At 39.1% G+C, this 21,829-nt stretch overlaps 1 protein-coding gene across 1 annotated transcript in view; it reads left to right on the plus strand.

The window, feature by feature from the left end:
- LOC111872636 (NFX1-type zinc finger-containing protein 1) overlaps nt 1-21,829 on the plus strand; it is a gene marked incomplete at its 3' end in the record, with an annotated part of 54,404 nt that overhangs the window by 24,132 nt on the left and 8,443 nt on the right. The window contains exons 8-12 of the mRNA XM_023866721.2: nt 5,881-6,070; nt 11,446-11,725; nt 14,360-14,675; nt 16,732-16,992; nt 18,697-18,925. Coding sequence (XP_023722489.1) covers nt 5,881-6,070; nt 11,446-11,725; nt 14,360-14,675; nt 16,732-16,992; nt 18,697-18,925 — 1,276 coding nt within the window. The remainder of the gene's footprint in view (nt 1-5,880; nt 6,071-11,445; nt 11,726-14,359; nt 14,676-16,731; nt 16,993-18,696; nt 18,926-21,829) is intronic.

The following is a 21,829-nucleotide window of genomic DNA, read 5'->3' on the forward strand; positions in this document are numbered from 1 at the left end:
TTCGCAACCATGGAAGACATCAAATCGAATGCAATGGCAGAGCTCCAGAAGATTCCAAAAGAAATCTTGCAACACTGCCTCCAACAATGGCAGGAGTGATGGAGCAAGTGTGTGTGCACGCAAGGGTCCTACTTTGAAGGTAAGCGTTGCCATATGTCCTACCATTAGAGTGTTATACCACCATTCCAGGAACTTTTTGACTGTCCCTCATATACTTAATTCGCCATCCTTCCTTTTCTATAGGTGGCCTGTAGATTTTCCTTAGTACTTTCCTCTTGAAGGTCCTGAGTTTTTGTCCATCCCCTTTAATGAGAGTCTGGTGCTCACTCCTGCTTATAAGTACAGGCTTCAGTAGGGTGTTGCAGAGTTTTCCCCTGGTTTTCCATTTCAGGTACCTGGATGTAAGCATATGCTTCAATCCATGTTAGCAGCTCTTTGTTTTTCCTCACCTACAGTTGATTTCAGCAATTATCTGATCAGTATTCGTGGCTTGGGTGTCAGGTGTTTAAACTCGTTCACACACTCAGCCTCATACTTCATCAACATAGTTTACCTTCTGGTCTTGTTACGTCCATGTATTTGGTTTTCCTTCATTAACCTGTACTCCCATCTCTCATGCAGTTCTTCCTAAATTTTCAACTGCTTCTCTAACTGCCTTCTCCGTTCTCCTGATAATGTCTGTGTCGGTGTATGCAAATATTTGGACTGCCTTGTGGTATATTGTGCCTCCTTTTTCTGTACTTGATGCCCTTATAGGTTTCTCCAGGCCCATATTAAATAACATACATGACAGTTCCTGGTCTTGAAAGGCTCGGATAGCCCATCATTTGCCTTGACTCTGCACTGTACACTTTTCGGTGTAGCTTTAGTCAAATTTGGTATATGCTGACACTNTAAATTCAATTCAATGGGTCTTTTCTGAAATGTCTTATTGCATGTATCTGATTATAAGTGGACATTCCAACACAACACATGCATTGATAAGTTCCTTGTGTCTGTTCTGTATGCAGTTGGAGTCATCCATATATAGATCAAAAAATACTTTATATTCCGTATTTAACATAATCCCCTGATAATTACTACAGTCTAGTTGGAATTCCATCTTAAGTATTGGGCATATAATACCCTCTTCCCATTCTTGAAGTATTTATTCTGTCTTCCAGACCATTTCCACTTGAATACATATTCTGTGAGGAAGAACTGTGTTTTCTTCTTTTAGTAGTTCAGCATTGATACTATCTGGTCCTGGTACTCTATTCCTCGCTCTTTTCCTCTTTATCTTTACCATACAGTTTTTTTTTAAATATTGATTCCATCTTTCATAGATTGGCTTCCTGTCACTCAGAGTTTCTCTGCAACTAGAGGTTCTAAGTTTGGAAAGCCCCTTCTCATCAGGTTGACATGCTGAAAAACCATCAACTTTCCTTTTGACAGTTCAAGTTTTCAGCTTATTTAAGCTGTTTTTCCCGATGTACTCATATCTATGCATAGTTTTTTTTCTTGTTTCGTTAGTTCCCTGTATTGATCTTTTGCATTTTGAATATTACTCTCTCTGTATCATAACTCTACAATGTGCTATTGGAAAGTTCCTGGACTAGGTCAAAAAAGAAATGCTAACTTAATTTACTCAATTTTGGCTGCCATCTCCTTCAAAATAGTCTCCTTGGGGACATATACAGTAAACCCATCATTTTTTCCACTCTTCAAAAGCACCGTGGAAGTCATTTTCCTTACTGCTGTTGAGTACTGCTTGCAATTCCCTTTGGTTGTCAGACCCTGTTTCAAAATGTTGTCCCGTCAGTTTCATTTTCAATTTGGGAAACAGAGAGAAATCACAGGGGGGCTAATTCCGGTGAGCAGGGAGGATGGGCAGCTATAATCATTTTGTTGTTAGTCACAAACCCTGTGGTTTTCATGAACATGTGGGTGGGTGCATTGTCGTGATGAAGGTGCCAGTTGTGTTCGCACCAAAGTTTCAGTCCTCCCACATTCTCTCTCAGGTGTTTCAGAACATCACAGTAAAGTCAAGAGTTGACTGTAGTGTTAGGAGGAACAAATTCACATGAACAGTTCTCTTCACATAAAAAAAAAAAAATTGAGAATGCTCTTTGTTGAACTCCGAACTTGCCTTGCCTTTTTTTGCTCTTGGCGATTGTGGGCTTTTCTACTGCGACATTTGTTACTTAGTTTCTGGATCGTAACTGTAAATCCAACTTTCGTAACCCATTATGCTCCTAGAGATATGAGTGTGAATCATTGTTAGCCTTCTGTCATAGCTCAAGACATATGTTTATGTGCTGCTGCTTCTGATAATTTGTTAGGAGACGAGGAACAGACTTTATGTAAATACAGCGCATGTTCAAATTTTCTGTTAACATCTCCTGACAAACTCCATTAACTGATCCCAGCAGTGTCTGCGAGCTCCTGAATTGTTCGGCAGTGGTCTTCGTGGATGAGTTCTCAAAATTTTTCAACATCTTTTGTCATGTTGCTGGTGCTTGGTCGCCCAAAACGTTTGTCATCTTCAGCTGGCACTTGACCAGCCTTGAAACATGAATGCCACTGAAAAACCTCTGTCCGGTGTAAAGAATGTTCTCCAAAAGCCTCATGAAGCATTTCAAGGGTTTTGGTGACAGAATAACAGAGCTTCATACAAAACTTGATGCAGACACATGGCTTGATTTTGCCATCCATCACATACAAAATGAAATGCGAAGTCGAAAAAGCACTCTTGTAAAAACAATGCTGGTTCACAGTGTTGTGTCACATGGTGGGGTTGTTAGCTCCACCCCGAACCTGTACCTGGAGGACCAGGGAATACAGTTCATGAGACCCCTACCATTCGACCTGTCTGGAATCGTTGACTCAACCAGGGCCTTATGCTCCCAGCAACATAGCTCTCTGGGTCAGGGACACAGAAACAATCTTTGTGCGATAGGGCAGTATTCCATAAGGAGGGCATACTGTGTTGCTTTTGCATTTTTGTTGAAGTCATGTGTAGAAACCCAGTATTTAACTTTCTGCTGAAATATGTGGTGTGATAGCAGGTCTGCATAAATTGTGCAGAGGTGTAAATTTCATGGGGAAATACAATAAATGTGTATGTAATTAATGATATACATTTTAAAATTTACACTGCTGAGCCGTTAGTACCTGAAAATGGTTTGGACAAAATGGAAATTTCTGCTGAGAGGTTTAAAATGTTCATATTCCAGCAGAATTGTTCAAAGCATGTTGCAAGTTTTGAGGTCCACAAACTTCATTCTGGTTGTAAGATTTGAGATGTCAGCATTGGAAGGAGTCTGTCGTCTTACCTATTTATAAAATGGTGAAGTATCCTCACTGTGATCAGCTTCATACAAAAATGTTTATAACATACTTTTTCAAGGTTATTGTGATGATGAAATTATTTGGGATCCTTATTATGGATTCCAGAGTAATCTGTGTACACATGTCCAGTTTGTGGCTTATTAATGCACCTTCTGGAGTGCTCACAAACCTGCAAGGAACCTGTTAAGTTTCTTCTAACTTTGTGGGGTGCTCACAAACCTGAAAGGAACCCGTTAGTTATCCTCCATCTCTTTATCTGTAAGCATGAAACAGATCAAGAAGTGTTCAACAGATTATCTTGAAATTCTGTATTTCATAATTTTTTAAGGAAGTGTCAGGCCATTTCAGTTTCAATCTAGAGTCTGCAATTTTAACAACTATTTTACACGAAGACCTTCGTGCGTTTCTGTATCTGAAGCATAACTTGCTGAAAATTTACTAGAGTGAACATTGTTTTGACCACAGTTGCAGAGAAAATTTAAACAATATTTTCTTATGTTTAATACACTTTTCCTGTAAGTCTTAGGGTTTCTAGATAATTGTTCCAGTTGGATACTACTCATATACGTGTATCGCAGTTTCTGTATTCAGAAAACACCATGGTCTCCAGATCACACCCAAAGTTCAGGTTATCCATGTTCTTCAATTATTCCATCAGTTAGCAATGATAATTGGGACTGTATTGCATTGTGTATTTTTATTGAGACTGTTATACCAGTGAAATTAGTCATACTATTTAAAATGTATTTAAATGGCTCCTGTACTAAATTTGTGTAGGAAGACATTGTCTGATACATTTCCAGTTCATAATATTCTAAAGCCAGGATATGCTTTATTGCTGTTGCTGTTCAGCTTTACTGTAGAATGTGCAAATTAAGAGAATTCAGGAAAATTGTAATGATTGGAATTGTATGAAGTGTCTGAAGAAAAGCATATCAGCCTTGTTTGACTGTTTAAAGAACAGCATACATTTCTTGTTCCATAATTCTGTCCCAGTTTTATTTAGCCTTAATTGTTTGGGAGTAGTGAATTTAAACCCCCTGCTACTGTGGGTGCTGGCAGCAGATGTGTCAGTAGGCATATGTAATGACAAGCATGCACAGAGTCACAGTGTTGTGACATGTGGCTGATAATGGTCAGAAGTAATTACGAGAATTTGTGGCTTAGGTTGTGCACTAGGTTCTGTTCCAGGGAAGAAAAGAGTGTGTAACTTAAACCCTGAACTTTCAGTTCAGCTGGATGGTTTTACCAGACTTGTGGTAAAATCTGTATGGTGGCATCTTTCAAAAGCCCTCATGTTCACAAGAATGTTTCAGGATGGGAACTAGTGGAGGAGGCAGTATCATTCACAACTTTTGGGGGTTTTCAGTTGTGAGTCAGAAGAAGATAAATATCCTGCATGCTGTAAACTTGAAAATGCAGGATTTTAATTGGTGCATTTCATAAATTGGAATGCTGTTCATACTAGATTCTTTTTCCCTACAGTATGAATGTTGCCACATGACAGTATACTGTGCGATAATATTGGAATGATTGGTATTAACTCACTGGGTTTATAATTTCTAAAGATCCTTCACTAGTATGGGTCCACATGCCAGCACGAATTTGAATAGGTGTTTTAAAAGACATAAAAATTATAATATACAAAATAATAATTTTGCCTGTGGTTCTGTATGGGTGTGAAACTTGGTCTCTGACTTTAAGGGAGGAACGTAGGCTGAGGGTGTTTGAGAACAGGATGCTCAGGAGAATATTTGGACCGAAGAGAGATGAAATGATGGGAGGTTGGGGAAAACTGCAAAATTAGGGGCTTCATAACTTGTACTCTTCTCCAAGTATAATTAAAATGATGAAGTCAAGGAGGATGCAATATATGACATTGGTGGGAAAGCCAGAAGGAAGTAGACCACTGGCAAGACAAAGCCATAGGTGGGTGGAAAATATTAAAATGGATATTAGATAGACAGCCTGTTATGGATTGGATTGATCTGGCTCAGGATAGGGACCAGTGGAGGGCTCTTGTGAATACGGCAATGAATGTTCGGATTCCATAAAATGCTGGGAAGTTCTTGAGTAGCTGCACAATTGGCAGGTCCTCAAGAAGGTCTCAGCTCCATGAATGAGTGAATGAGTTTTCTGTGATGCTCTTATCTCTTGAACTAACACCATTTAGTAGAGCCTTTCTTTGGAAGAACCTAATAGTCACTCTGATTGCCTAGAAATTCCCCACCTTTCACTGAACCCAAAGACTCATTTGCTATGTTCAGAAAGGTTCAGCAGTGGATCAACAGAATCTGATCGGCATCCTTGCACCACATTTCTTTCAGATCTGTTTAAATAGTCTCTTGTCATGTCATGGGTGATTTCTTTCTGTCAGATAGTCAGACATTTTGTGTGCTTTTTTTTTTTCCAGTTATCCAGTGCATTTTGTATGGTCCATGTATTTCATCTTCCTTGGGTCGAACTTTATAGTAATACTTGATGAAGGGTGCAAATTGTGAAGAACATCTCTTCTTAAACATTGAGTAAAGATTTTGTATGTGTTTATAGGTACAGAAGAAATACAGTATGCTGGAAAAGGTAAAAATAATGGTGGTAGATAATTTCCAAGGAGAGGAGAATGACATAATCTTGCTCTCTTTGGTGCGGAGCAACAGAGAAGCAAAAATTGGCTTTCTCAGCGTTGAGAACAGAGTGTGTGTTGCATTGTCAAGAGCAAAGATGGGCTTCTACATTATTGGTAAGTATTAGTTGTTATATTTTAAAAACTAAGCATCTTTATTATGATATGCAGATTTCTAATTCCAATGATAGAATTAAAAGTACTTGGAATATTGTTACAACACTCTCTGGTAGAAATTCTCACATTAATCTACCTACCTTGTGTACCTACCAGCACTACAAACACTTTTGTTACAGCATATACGAACCCAGTAAACACTGCTGAATCTTTTAATGAATATTTTTTATCTCTAGCAAATACAATTATTACTAATATATCAACAAATTTTAATAATCGTAGTCTCACCGAAAATGTGAAAACTTTCAATGATTATTAATCTGCTACCCTAAATGTAACTTTTCCTATCGTCAGATGTAGCCCGGTCTCTATGAGTGAAATTGTAAATGTTATTGATAAATCTAAAATGACAAATTATAATGGTTATGATGAAATTCCTGTAAAAATTCTGAAAAATAGTATTCACTACATTGTTTCACCATTAACCTAAATAATAAATAGGTCGCTAACCCCTGGAATATTTCCAGATTGCCTGAAATTTGCAGAAATAAAACCCATATACAAAAAGAGGGACAAGAATATCATTAGTAACTATAGACCTATATTGCTCTTGACTTCCTTCTCAAAGATATTTGAGAATATGATATATGTGGTGTGTTCAAAAAGTATTGAATCTTCTTTTTTCCCGCGTAAACCAATTAAGCGCGGCAAGCTCCCTTCAGTGGAAATGTGGAGGGGACATTCGTGCGTAGTCATGAATTTTGTCCCGCCCGCAGAAAGCGTCAGTCGCTGGCAGTGGCCTATGAGTGAGGATGTGTAGTGAGCACTTGTCATATTCCACAGTAAGGTGTAAAATGATGGAACAACATGAGCAGCGACATTGCATCAAATTTTGCCAAAAGCTTGGAGATACCCAAGTGGAAACCATTAGCGAGATTCAACAGGCTTTCGGGGATGATGCCATGAGCAATTAACAGGTAAAGGAGTGGTACAACTGCTTCAAAGATGGCCGCACATCAGTGGACAGTGAACTGCCTTCAGGCAGACCCTTAACAAGCTGAAATGAGAATGTCATTGAGCAAGTGCGGACTTTGGTCATGGAGGACCATCGTATCACAGTCCGAGAACTTGCGAACGAGATAGGGGTAAGCATTGGATCGGTACATTCAATTTTGACCAAGGATTTGGGCATGAGGAGAGTGTCCACGAAATTTGTACCGAAACTGCTAACAATGGAGCAGAAGCAACATCGTCTGGAAATCGCACAGGAAATGCTGGACAATGCAAACAGTAACCCCAGCTTTCTGAACACAGTGATCACAGGCGATGAGTCGTGGGTTTATGGGTACGACCCAGAAACCAAGATGCAGTCGTCACAGTGGAAACATCCGACATCCCCGAGGCCAGAAANTGCCGCAGAAAGGAACCCGATTTGAGTCAAGAGAAGACATCATGCGGAATGTGACGGCCCGGCTGATCACCATTCCAAAAGACGCATTCCAGAAGTGTTTCCAACAATGGTGGAAGCGCTGGGAGAAGTGTTTGCATTACCAAGGAGACTACTTTGAAGGGGATTAGGGTTTTGTACCTCCAAATCAATAAATGTATTTCTGCCGACCAAAGGTTCGATACTTTTTGAACACACCACATATAATAGACTTTATCAACATGTGGTCAATAATAATATATTGGTCAAGGAACAGTTTAGATTTAGGACTAATCTTTCTACTAATAATGCCACTTCTAGATTGTTTGATCAGATATTGACAGCTTTGAATGAGGGATATAGTGTGGGAGGAATATTCTGTGATCTTGAAAAAGCCTTTGACTGTGTTAACCATAAGATTTTGTTACCTAAACTGGAATTTTATGGCATCTCGGGATTAATGCTCAAACTAATAGCATCATACTTACAAGGAAGATTTCAAAGAACAAGATTGCAGTCTAAATATTACAATCTGAATACTTGCTCTGATTGAGGTAATATCACTCATGGAGTTCCCCAAGGTTCCATCTTGGGCCCTTTACTTTTTCTGATCTATATTAATGATCTTCCTTTGGTTTTAAACAAGATCTCTGCCCCTATCCTTTTTGCTGATGACACCACTGTTATCATAAGGGAATCCGATCCCTCTATTCTTCGTAACAGGTTAATTAAGTCTTAAAAACTTTAAATATGTAGTTCAATATCAATTTATTGTCCTTAAATTTCTCTAAAACAGAGTATATTCTATTTGCAGCAAAAAGGTTTTATGAACAAGATAATCATTTAAAAATTGCATATGGTAATAAGGAGATATCTGATTCATGTCACACAAAGTTCCTAGGCATCAATATTACCAACACATTGTCCTGGAAGAAACATGTTGATCAACTTTTACCAAAACTTAGCACCGCTTGTTATGCAATTACAACTGTCAAGCCTTATGTTAATTTGGAAACTTTGTTGATGGTCTACTATGCTTATTTTCATTCCATCATGTGTTGTGGCATCATGTTTTGGGGAAATTCCTCATATGCTGTTAACATGTTCTGCTTGCATAAGAGGGTACTCGGAATAATGATACAGGAGACTGTACATTTATCTATGGAAAGGGGAATGAAAATCATGAATTGGATGCAGGTTTTTTCGTACATAAGAGAATCGTATAAGCAGTTAAGAGGGTAGAGTTCGTTAGTGATAGGATATCATACATAATACTAAAAGGTCGCTGGTGTGATATCATTGTTATGAATGTTCACGCCCCAACAGAAGATAAAATTGATGACATAAAGGATAGATTCTATGAAGAACTAGAACAGGTATTTGACAAATTGCCGAAGTACCCTATGAAAGTTTTGTTCGGAGATTTCAATGCCAAAGTAGGGAGCGAAGACATTTTCAAACAAACGATTGGGATTGAGAGTTTGGATGAAATTAGTAACAATAATGGAGTTAGAGTAGTAAACTTTGCCACATGAAAAAGTATTATTGTCAAAAGTACATTGTTCCCACATTGTAACATCCATAAATTTACTTGGACATCTCCTGATGGGAACATACACAATCTAATAGACCATATTTTGATAGACAGGAGACGGCATTCAAGTATCCTTCATGTCCGATCATTCAGGACAGCAGATTGTGATACTGACCACTACCTGGTGGTGGCAAAGGTTAGGGAAGGACTGGCAGTGAGCAAACAAACAACTCACAGAGTTCATATGGAGGTTCAGTCTCAAGAAATTAAACAAGGTAGAGAGGGTAAAGAGCAGTATTGTGTTGAAATCTGAAATAGGTTCCCGAATTTGGAAAGCTTGAACACTGAGGTGGATGTTAGTAAAGCTTGGGAAACTATTAGAGAGAATATAAAAATGTCTGCCAAAGAAAGGCTAGGTTATGAACTGAAGAAGCATAAGCCATGGTTCGATGAAGGATGCTCAAAATTATTAGATCAAAGAAAGCAGGCCAAATTGCAGTGGTTACAGGATCTAAGTGAGTTAAATGGTGATAATCTGAACAATATAAGACGTGAAACCAGCAGGCATTTCAGGAAAGAAAGAGGGAATATCTGAAAGACTAAATTGATGAGCTTGCAATGAACAGTAAGAACAAGAACATTAGAGACCTATATAGAGGAATAAATGACTTTAAGAGGGGTTACTAACCTAGCAGTAACTTAGTGAAGGATGAGAATGGTGATCTGCTTGCAGATTCCCACAACATTTTGAATAGGTGGAGGAACTACTTCTCTCAGTTATTGAATGTACATAGGGTCAGTGATGTTAGGCAGACAGGAGTCCATACAGATGAGCCGTTAGTACCTGATCCTAGCCCTTTTGAGTGAGCGCACGTAGTAAAGAATAGCAGCGGCACGCACACAGAAAGACTGCACAGGATAACACCTATACAGTGTGGAAACAAGAACTAGCTGCTGCAGCACTTTAAACATAGGGCGAATAACCCTAACAATTTTAAATTTTAAAATTTAGAGAAAAAATTTAAAGGTTTTTAAAATCAGAACTAAAAATGTTATTAAGAATTGAAAAGAATTACAATAAAGTCAAAATTAACGTGTGTAAAATAATCTACAAACCAGACAGCTATCAATGAAGTAGAAGTTGATAATAACAAGGAAAGTGTTTTTAAATGTTAAATTTTGAGCTGGGTGCAGTGTGACAGCGACGTGAGTGTTATACACCTGATGATGGCCGTCTGAGGCCGAAACATGTAGTGTAGGGGAGCAAGATCAAAGACACAAAATATATTGTTTGCACTTGAGACGGAGTTTGTATCATTTATCGTATAGAGTGCAACAGGATGCTTAAATATAATATTGTATACCTTTACTTTACTTTTATCTGGGTGGTTACAATACCTAATCGCCTTCAAAGTAGGCCCCTTGTGACTCCACACACTTAGCCCAGCGGTCCTTCCATCGCTGGAAGCAATTCTGGAAGGCTTCTTTTGGAATAGCATGCAGCTATGCCGTTGTGTTCTGTATGATGTCCTCGCGGCTCTCAGAACGGCTACTTGCACTTTGTTCCTAATTGTGGAGACTGATTTGAGTCATTGTGTACTTTGAGATAGCTCTTTTCCTAAGAATGGAGACTGTGTAACTTGAGTCATTGTGTACTTTGAGATAGCTCTTTTCCTAAGGATGGAGACTGTGTAACTTGAGTCATTGTGTACTTTGAGATAGCTCTTTTCCTAAGGATGGAGACTGTGTAACTTGAGTCATTGTGTACTTTGAGATAGCTCTTTTCCTAAGGATGGAGACTGTGTAACTTGAGTCATTGTGTACTTTGAGATAGCTCTTTTCCTAAGAATGGAGACTGTGTAACTTGAGTTGTAGGTTACTTGTATTTTAATGAAACTTAATGTGCATATCATGCCACCTGAGGCCATATCAATGGCATATTTATAAATCCTACCGATCAGTAGTACCAACACTGCAGCCTCTCAGATTGTTGAGGTAATAACCTTATTATAACTTGAATGCCTGAAAGATTGTCGTGAAACTTGTTGTGCATGTCATACTGTCAGCTAAGGCCATCTCAACTCAATAGCTTACTACTTCAATCCATTCCGTCAGTAATGCCGATGTTTCAGTCTCTCAGAACCTTGACAGTTCTTGAATGCTTGAACTGATGGTCATGAAACTTGGCATGTGTATTGTGGCACCTGATGTCATCTTGACAGCATACTTCATGAATCCCTCCTTTCCTTAATGCCAACACTGCACCCTCTACAATTGTATTGTTTTACTGACTTCATTATGCATTCATAGGCAAGTGTTTTTCTATTTGCATCAATGAGCAAATTGTAGTTAAAGGGAAATAGGTGATTAGTTTTTGCAAGAACCTCTTGTTATTTATTTTAATGGTTGATGCAGGTAACATGGACAATTTAACAAGGAGCAGCAAAATCTGGCCAAAGATCAAGGAAACATTGAAGAAACAACAGGCCTTGGGTACAGATTTGACATTGAGATGTCAGGTACATTCATCAGTGTTCACTAGAGTTTGCACTGCAGCAGATTTCCACAACGTTCCAGAAGGTGGATGTTTGCAAGTTTGTGGAGCTGAACTTCCATGTGGACACAGATGTAAACGTGTTTGTCATGTCCGAGACCAGGACCATGGGAACATTTTGTGTTTTGATCCATGTGATAGGTGAGAATTGTATTACTTTTTTAACTGTTAATGTCCACTGCCATGCAGCACTATGCTTGAGTTTGGATAAACCTACATATCTTTTCAATAATATACATAAACTATGAAATACATTATTCAGAAAAGTTTGTATTACTACTTGGGACTGTGCCTCACATGATTGCTTTGGAAGATCATCATAATTAAGATAAATATGCTTCTGTTTGCATTTTCTTCCAGTATGTGTTTACATTCAGCTTCCAGTATTTACATTTTACTAACATAAATACTCAGAAAAATGGACACCTCATGTAAACTTGTGCTCTCTCTCCAGCAGCCACCACTAGTGTAGCCGTATAGTTTCTGTAGGCACACTGTCGCCACGGATAGGGTGAAGGTAACTGCAGCCATTCGCTTTGAAGTGTTTAGGTGGACGCAGCTGCTTGCTGTGAATTGCCTTTTAGCAACTCTGAGGAAGCAGTCGATAACGTAGCGTCACCTTTGTAGTTGTCTGGGCGCCACCCAGTCAGGGAACATGAGAGTATCACCTGGGCTGTTAAGTGGGCCTTGGCTTCAACAAAGGCAGTCAAACAAAATTCGCTGCAACTTCACAACACGTACACTTTATTTTACATTACATCGTTGTTATAATTGTACTGAGGAACACATGTAGTCCTTTGTTCCTCCTTTGAAGAACTACGCTATCACGGGTCTTTTAACAGTTCAAGTATGTACCAGGCTTTGTCTCTCTTTGAACAAAGAAATGTGTTACCACCCTACTGCCGCTAGGCATGACACATACAGTAATAGGCATTTTTCATTGGTCATACATTTACAAGTAAATATTTTTTCTGTAATGAAGTGAATGAAACAACATTTACTTCATAATTGCCTTAATATGGATGGTTGTACAGTGGAACCTCACTTAACGAACACCTCTCATAACGAGTAATTCGCATAATGAGCAAAACAAATTGTAAAAAAACAACCCGCTTAACAAGCGACGTTTCGCATAACGAGTAACGAGAGGGGAAGTCCCGGATTGTGCACTTGCTACATCAGTCTGTGTTTAGCACTCCTTCCGCCAGCATCTTAGTGTCGCTTGTGATCACACATTTTTCCAAACTTGTGTTCAGACATATTTTTTATTTATTTTTTTTTGTGCAAAGTTTAATAACTCTTGCAAACGTGTCCCTGAAGAAAAAGCTGCAAAAAGACAGCCATAACAGAATAAAAATAACCGTAGAAATGAAACGTAAAATCTTTGAAAAGCGAGAACGAGGTGTGAGCGTGGCTGATCTAGCACACACATACAGTCGGTCTACATCAACGATTTGCCCGATTTGAAGTTGCATTGTGTTTCACAGCAAAAAGTTGTGGAGGAGAGTTTTGTCAGAGCAGGAGGAGGAGGTAACAGCAAAGCAACAATGTGTTATGTGATGCAGAATGCTGCTACAGCACAAAATCTTTCTGTTGTAGAGGTTTCCAAAAGTGTGGGAGGTGTAGAATTGTATAGTTATCAATTAATAATAATCCCTGTACAGCTTCATGCAGACATACTCCATACTTTGAACAAGCTGCAGAGTGGTACCGTGTACATGTATGTATCACATGAACAGTGGTTTGTTGTTGTTCTTTTATTGTTGTCTTCAGACTTTGTTTGGACTTCTTTAATATAAAACACAAATTACCAAACATTGCTGTGTTCCCAGACTACTCTGTCATTGAGCGAAAAACAGACAGAGGATCATTCTCTGTAGAGCCAGTAGTTAGATTTTTTCATTCTAAGTAAGCTATCATATGGAATGGAAACACCAAAGTGTCGCAAGGGGTGTAATTTTTTGCCCAGTCTCATATGCTTGTAGGCCTGATAATATGGTGATGATACTCTGTGAAGAATGTTTCCTGACAGGATGAGGTGCTGCATTTGCAGCATAATAGAGAGGATCCTGTAACATGCCATATGCATGTTCCTCCAAAAACCTCTTTTATAATTCAGAAAAGTCTTGTTGCAAAAAAATGACCCCTCCTCCTCTTTGTCAGACTTCTCTTATGAGTCCTGATGTATAATAATTATGATCCATTGCCGGCATCACTCAGATGGACATTTTTCAAATGCCCTGCCTTTTCTGCTGCATCTATGTGAGGACTAACTCAAATATACAACCATAAGCATATTTATACTACACCACTGCTGCTAAATTAGAAAGTCACATGTTACCACATCATGAACATAGTTTTTGTACTCATTCATTGCAGTTTTATGGCCACTTAATCACAACAATGGACACAAGGAATGGAATTTTTTCCTACACACCTACCAGTGTAATTTGTATACTTCATATAGTGAGTTCTGTTATAACATGTGATTTGGGTATAACATGATTATTAGGGAACACATCTTTCATAACATGAGGCCATTTTTTATGTGATGTGATCAAGTATGTTTTGGCTGGGGAAAAGAAGATATTTATGTGTGGTGTGGGGATAGGAGTTTTAACTGTTTTCATTACAGTTTTTCTGTAACACAGGATTTTTCGACAACAAGTGTTGTGTTATAGCAGAAGTGAAGGTACGTCAATGATGTGTTCCTATTTATTAAGTTATTCCAGTGGTACATGAATGTGTGCTTGCCATAGTTTGCTTTCTGTCTAGGATACCAGAGAATTGTGAACTACAGCATAAGTGCAGCAAGTTATGTTTTGAAGACTGTGGAGACTGCATAACTCCTGTGCCAAGAACATTAAGCTGTGGACACACAATTGATCTGCGCTGTTGTGTTGATGCTGAGGAATACAAGTGTCCAGTGGAAGTGGAGTGTGAATTGATTGATTGTGGGCACAAAGTGAAGAAGCCATGTCACATGGACATAGACCTCATTCCCTGTTCATATCCTTGTGAAGACCGTCTACCATGTGGTCACAGTTGTACATTAAGATGCCACAAAAAGGATGACCCTGATCATCTCCAAGTGAGTATTCATATCTACAAGTTTATATTTGAGTGTTGTGTTATGTTTCTCATTTAGTGGGAGTACAGGAGGTCGGATGGGATGGAGGTGGCACTGAACCAGCAGGAGACTATACATTTTTCTATCGAAAAGTGACCGAAAATCATGAATTAGAGACAGGTTTTCTTGTACGTAAGAGAATCATATCAGCAGTTCAGAGGGTAGAGTTCATTAGTGATGGGATGTCGTACATAATACTAAGAGGTCGCTGGTGTGGTATCATCATTCTGAATGTTCATGCCCCAACAGAAGATAAAATTGATGATATAAAGGACAGGTTATACGGAGAACTAGAACATGTATTTGATATTTTTCTAAAGTATCATATGAAAATTTTGTTAGGAGATTAAATGTAAAGTAGGTAGAAAAGATAGTGTGACATGTCTAACCGTTGCTGGGCAACAAGAGGTAGAACGAGCTACCATGAAGACAGACCCTTGATAAACGGTCGGTTCCCAAGTTATGCAACGGTAAGGAAAGCGGTGTTTCTCCATGCCATGCCGAGTAGAGCTGAGGCGAGCCGAAGCACACTTGTTGCTACACAGCAATGAACAACTATCGGCAGTGTTGCCCAGCAGCGCCTGTAAACATGATGTTACGCAACAGTGGTACCTATCACGTAACTGTCTTCTGTGTTGTCAGTGCAGAAGCTACATAATTAGGAGTATTAGTCGGTGCTGACCCAGTTACTAGACAGAGAGTTAAGATTATTGAGTATGGCAGTATTCAGTATGAGTTGAAGTCCACAGCTACGAGTTGTTCTTGAGTTGTGTTCTGGAATGGAAGTGACTACAGTAGGAGAAGTAGTTGTGATACTGCAGATGGCAATAATTGTGAATTGTGTAAGTGTCAGAGCAAATGGGCAAATACAAAACAAATGGTGGAATATACTAAAAAGAGGGAACCTAATGATCATAAAAGAAAATTTCCACATTTATCACTTTGTTATAATTAACAAACTAATAGAAGAACAAAAACATAATAAGGAGAGAGCCAAGGGGTATAAATATGCGACACTATATACCTTAGACTAGTACAACAACACAAAGTGCTCTGTACAATGGGACCACAACACTAAAGGCAGGACTAAAATAAAAAACTCACTGTCACATAAAATTAGGTTTATAGGAACTCCACATAATACCCGTACTATAATTGCTACTTCCTGTTCTGCAGACGTCGAAACACGTCATTATACACAGTCTTCTTCCTTTAGTGAGAAGAAATTGCAAGGGACAGACCATTGGCTCTGGTTTTAAAAAAAGTTTTTATAACTTTGCTTTTAAATACTTGACTGTGTAAATAATTTAGTTATGATAACTTATAAATGTTCGAACCACTTCATGTACTTAAAGTGGTCACAAGGTATAACTTTTATATATTATTGACGTAATAGTGGTTTCCAAAATGTTGATTGTGTCCTTCAGAAGATGGTTAAACCGACTGAAACAAGTTGAGGAAAATGAAATGTTGAAATACAACTTTTATAACTCAATCACACTGGACAGTGCTACAAGTCATTTTATACTATCGCTAGTGTGACGGACCAAGATGAACCAAGCCAAATGTAAAGTCCTTATTATGACAAAGACACAGGAGAGCATACACTTAATACGAAGCTTGAAATAACGCGTCTTGTCTGTAGTTGCTGGGCTGTTGGAAAGTGAAGTAGGAAGATTATATGAATTGACTTCTTTGACATTTGATTTGTTTCATTCTGGTCCCACACACTAACAGTGTTACAAATGATAAAATAATTCCATCCAGTGTGACTGTTGAAGCTTTTACTACTTCACTTCTTAGCACCCTAACATGTTTCGGTCCCTATTGACCATCATTGGAGGGAACATCAATACAAGTAGTAAAAGCTTCAACAGTCACACTGGATGGAATTGTTTTGTCATTTGTAATATTGTTCTCTGACATTGTTCGTCACACTGAAGACAGACAATTGAAGTTCCATCACTTAAACATTAAACATTAATTTATGTTATATATTAAAAATTTCTCTCTCTAGTACCAGTGTCACAAGCCATGCACCAGAAAGAATGCCAACTGCAGGGAGGACCACACATGTCCGAAGCTGTGTTATGAGGAATGTGGTGATTGCAGCGTTCTAGTTGAAAAGATACTGCCTGACTGTGGGCACACTGAACGTATGTTATGCTATATGGATCCTGAAACATATTGTTGCATGAGAAAGTGCAGTAAGATGCTGCCGTGTGAACATCCATGTCGCAATGTTTGTTCTGCCCGTTGTGGCAATTGCCAAGTCCAGGTGAGTAGAAGAGTTCTGCAAACAGTGACTGCCATACACTTAAGGTAACAGCATCAGCGCAAAAGACACATTAGAAAATAAACATAAAAACACACATAAAGAGATCGTAACTTTTCTGCTCTCAGTGTAAATATCACATTACCATAAGGGGTTTTGGAAGTTATTTTGCTTGACTGGTTCTGTGTGCTTTGAATTGATTTCGATATTCTGATCGTGTTATTAGTAGAAGAGGCCCTCAAAAATTTCTTTCTGAGCAGACATGAAGTTATGCATTTGTGATCCAGAATGTGCTGCTGCTGCTGTCAGTGCCTAGCCTGCTTTTGCTTCAGCATTTCTGGACATCTTACTTCTTCTTTGCTGTGATATGTTTGTCCAATCTGTTCATCGCCATATCATTAATACAGCTAATTAAGTTTTTATTTTAACATGAAGCTGAATTACTGATGTTCCCGTAAGTGTTAATCTGGCAGTTATTTCATGTCCATTAACACCAAACGGAATGCACTGCAGGAAAATATTTGTATTTCAGCCATAAGAAAGGAGTGTAACATACAAGCTGTTTGATTCTTTGCTGTAACACATTTAAGTTCTCATTGAAAACTTTGAACCAGTCACTTATATGTCCAGAAGAACCCTGTTCAGTTTATTTTGGTACACACTTATCTCACCCAGTCTCTGTTCTTGCCTGTCACTTCATTGGTGTGTGGTAGTACAATGAGAGAGACTGTTCCCTTACCAGTGTCCTTGAGTGTTAGTTTTCAAGGACATAATCTTAAAGCATTACTGGAAGTGCTACATTGAGAATCCATTCTGTTTGACGTGTTCTTGACTGTACTTTCCTCAGGACATAACCGAAGCATTAGTAGATTTACTGCATTGAGAATCCAATCTGATAGGAATATTCTTCACCGACCTTTCTCTGAGAACATAATCAGTGCACTACAGGAAGTAATTGTTAATCATTGCATTGTGTTAGCACTGTCCTTGACTGACTCCTTCCTAGGACATACTTGAAACAGAGCTAGAAACATGGCTGGCCATTTCCACTGTCCATGACTAGTGTCCTCCTGGGATGTCTAAAATTGTTTTATTGACAATGACTTTGATTTGTTTGCATTGACCTGATTTGTGTAGTTCCTGATCCTATCAAAGGGGGATTTCTTTTTTCTAAGTATTAATTCTTTAGTTAGAATATCTCTGTCTACAGGTACTGTGACTCTTATTGCTGCAGATTTTCAGTTATCCAGATGCCAGAGAATAATATTTTTGGTTTAGGAAAAGTCTGTCACATAAAAAAAGTGGACTGTTTTGTTGTAGGAACACACATCCTAACTTCTCCGGGCTTTGCACTACCCTCGTTTAATATCACTGGCATGTGGATGAGCTGATTGAGCATTTACTGTTGGCAGTATTAATGCGATTACTTCCAAGTTAAAATGTGGCAGCTGCCCTGTAGCACTGGGAAATTTCAGGTCTCTTATTACAAGATTTGTAAGGCATGAAATTATCAGTTAGGCTTACAGATACGCATGGAACTTTTTTAATTTGTGCACTAAGAAACTCGAAAGCTTTAGGGAAATAATAAGCATTTGTCATAAAGTCGGCACTCTGTGGACTCTGTCTACATATTTAATAGAAACATTTTTTCAACCTGTATGAAAGCTTGTAATATCTAGGTTTACGTTGGATGAATATCTGCTTTAGGTTACAAAGCAGCTAGTGAGTTGTGGACATCCTGTTGAAGTGAAGTGCTGCGAACAGCCAGATCCAGATCTGTGCAAGAGTCCTTGCAAGAGGACCTTGCCCTGTGGCCACAAGTGCACTGCTGTTTGTTCTGATGTATGCACCAAGAAATGTCTGGAGTTGATTCCCAGTGCAGTCCGACCTTTGTGTGGACATCTGGTGTATATTCCCTGCCACATGCAAGAGGAATGTGAGTATTACAGATTTTATTGAGTATGTTCGCTCTTCAGATGTCTGTATTTATACTTTATACTGTATTGAATAAAGTCAGATATTTGAGTCTTCTTTGATGTCCACATTGCAGCTCAGTATCATCAGAACTTTTTAGTATCCCTTAAGGAAAAGCACCAGGCTTATGTAATCACCTGCAGTCATCAGTGATGTGGTGGATATATATATATGTACTAGTAAGGTAACAATGGCACTAGAACCGTTAATGTTGGGGCATGAAGTTATGCACGAAAAATATACAACTTTTGTTAAGGTAATATTTTTTGCAGAATGTAGATCAGAGTGGTGGGGTACCATGCTTCAGTTAGCTATTAGATTAATGGTGATAGTTTTTAAGTGGGTTACATAAAGTGACCCATGTACCATGATTGCTCTTGATCTGCTGTGCATTCTCTTCTGGAGATTAGCCTTCTGCTCCTGTGATTCAAATGGGGTGCAGTCCTGTGCTTAATGGGTCATTGAAATGGTTACTTGGTGCCATGGCATGGGTTCCCAGGCAACAAAGTCTTTATTCAGCTGTAACCTCACAGTCACCCAGGATGTACAAAGCTGCTCCTCCTCTATTGTGACACTTTTTGTAGGTCCCAGTTTGAACGTGTTCTGCTGCGTGTGCTAGTGTCCTGCTGATGGCCCTGTTACTAGTTTCAGCTAGTACCTGTTCAGCTCCCATTTGCCTAAATATTTTAGAAAGTTCCTGTTGTGGGAAATCCAGCACACATTTTTGTCCAGATATGGATTTCCAGTGTTTGCATACAATTTTCATACTCGGTCTGTGGTGGCCAACTTAGCCATTCTTTTCAAGATGTTGCAGGCTAGTCCACATCACTCAAGTCACTACAAATATTACACATAATTAAGATCTTCAATCACCCTTTAAATCTTAACAGGTCTTATACGAACTTCCCGTTGCTGTTACTTAAACACACTCAAACACACTCGAAGTGCTGGATGTTGAATCTTTATACATTTTAATGGTTCTACAGTATGTAAGATTTGAGGCTTTCACGGCGGTGACTATGAAGAATGCAGTCTTCTGGGATTTGGCACCGTGTATATGTGGTGTTAACCGACGTTTCGGAGGAACGTATCGCCCCCATCTTCAGGGTTGAAGAAAAAGTATAAGTAAATCTGCAAGCGACAACACCGTGAGACACGATCAAGCAGACTGCTTGATCGTGTCTCACGGTGTTGTCGCTTGCAGATTTACTTATACTTTTTCTTCAACCCTGAAGATGGGGGCGATACGTTCCTCCGAAACGTCGGTTAACACCACATATACATGGTGCCAAATCCCAGAAGACTGCATTCTTCGGTTCTACAGTATGTTCGGCCTTTTTGTTTATGGTACTGAGAGCTGTCTCAACAGGTTTTGGAACATTACTGCTATCCGCTGTTTTCTGCATGGCTGCTTACCTAAAGTGGCGACCATATGTGGCTGTTGGTGGCCACACATCTATGAGAGCACTTACCTCCATCCAGCTTGTGAGGTGCATTTCTTCCTCTTTTGGTGTTCCACTTAACTCAAATCTCTGCCGGGATGATTTCTGATTGCCCTCAATTATCTTATTAAAATAATAATACTTCGTATTGATCCCAAGGTCTGTCAGAGGCTCTGGGTATATTATGAGAGTTGACCTCAGAGAGCCAAATTCCTTCTTCTGTGGTCATGTTAAACCTCCTGTCTGATGGCTGTCCTTGCATATTTTCAGCTTTGAACCCCTGGCACCAGCCAGGCCCTCCTAGCTTCCTGGCACTCACAAGGAGTCTGGTCTTTACCAGTTGAAGGCTGCCTGCTTTGGAGGCTGTCTTTCCGCAGACTTTATAGTACAGCTGACTCATTGCCCTATCTTCTTGCAGTGTTCATGCAGTCAGCAGTCAGGTAGTTCTATCGTGGGACATACTTTATGGTACCATCACAGTAAATCAGGGTCTTTTCTCCTATCAGGGCTTGTGACCATAATTTTGTTCTAAGACTTTTCTGTGGTTTGTAATGAGGTCTCTTCAATTGGAGGAATTGTCTGACCACTATTAATTACTCCCGCTCTGTTGGGGACTACTCGAGTGGGCACTCGCTCATGAACTGGCTCTCTATCTCTACTCTTCTCCCCCCACTCTCTTTCTCCCTTCCACCTTCTCTCTCTTTCACCCACGCATGCACAAAAACTCTGATATAGCATTGTAGCGGACCGAACAGAATACACTGCTTCTATTGTTGGGTGAGATTGCATCCACACAGACCTCATAGAAAACACCATTCCTAGCAATACTCCTGTTGGTTACTTTGAGTGGTGTGACATATTCCATTGTTACATTGCTGTTTATGGTGCTGGACCAGTAACGGACGTCTGTTATGATTAAACTATTCCGACTTTCGGCGAACATGGCACAGTGTATATGTTTGTTTCTAATTTCCATTTCATTGAAGAAACCAAACTTCTTGTTTTATGCACCCATTGACATTTGAGTTATTTAATATTTTAACCATTTCAGAAACCACGAGATTGGAGAATTGTTACTTCACCGATATAGCGATTTATTTTCTTTCACTGGACTGATGCAGAATATTTGTTTGTAGCAAACTTCCATCAGCTGAATTTTTGTGATAGAAGATTATTTATGTTTCCATGATATGCATTGGAATCTCCTCTTTGTGTTCCTCAGTTTGACGTTTTCTGCACATTTAGCATTCATTTTCAGTGATCTGAAGTCAGTCAGTAATCTGAGTGTTAAATTTCCTTTATTTAATAATACTGTGGGTGGTTCAGTGTTGAAAAGTAGTGCTTCCCTGGAAACCTAAAAGGGGAGTTTGCTGTACATTTCTTTACTTGGCAGCGAACTGTCTCTAAGCTGGGTTGTGTTCTGT

Source organism: Cryptotermes secundus, unplaced genomic scaffold (assembly GCF_002891405.2).
Source record: "Cryptotermes secundus unplaced genomic scaffold, Csec_1.0 scaffold5032, whole genome shotgun sequence".
Lineage (NCBI taxonomy): Eukaryota > Metazoa > Arthropoda > Insecta > Blattodea > Kalotermitidae > Cryptotermes > Cryptotermes secundus.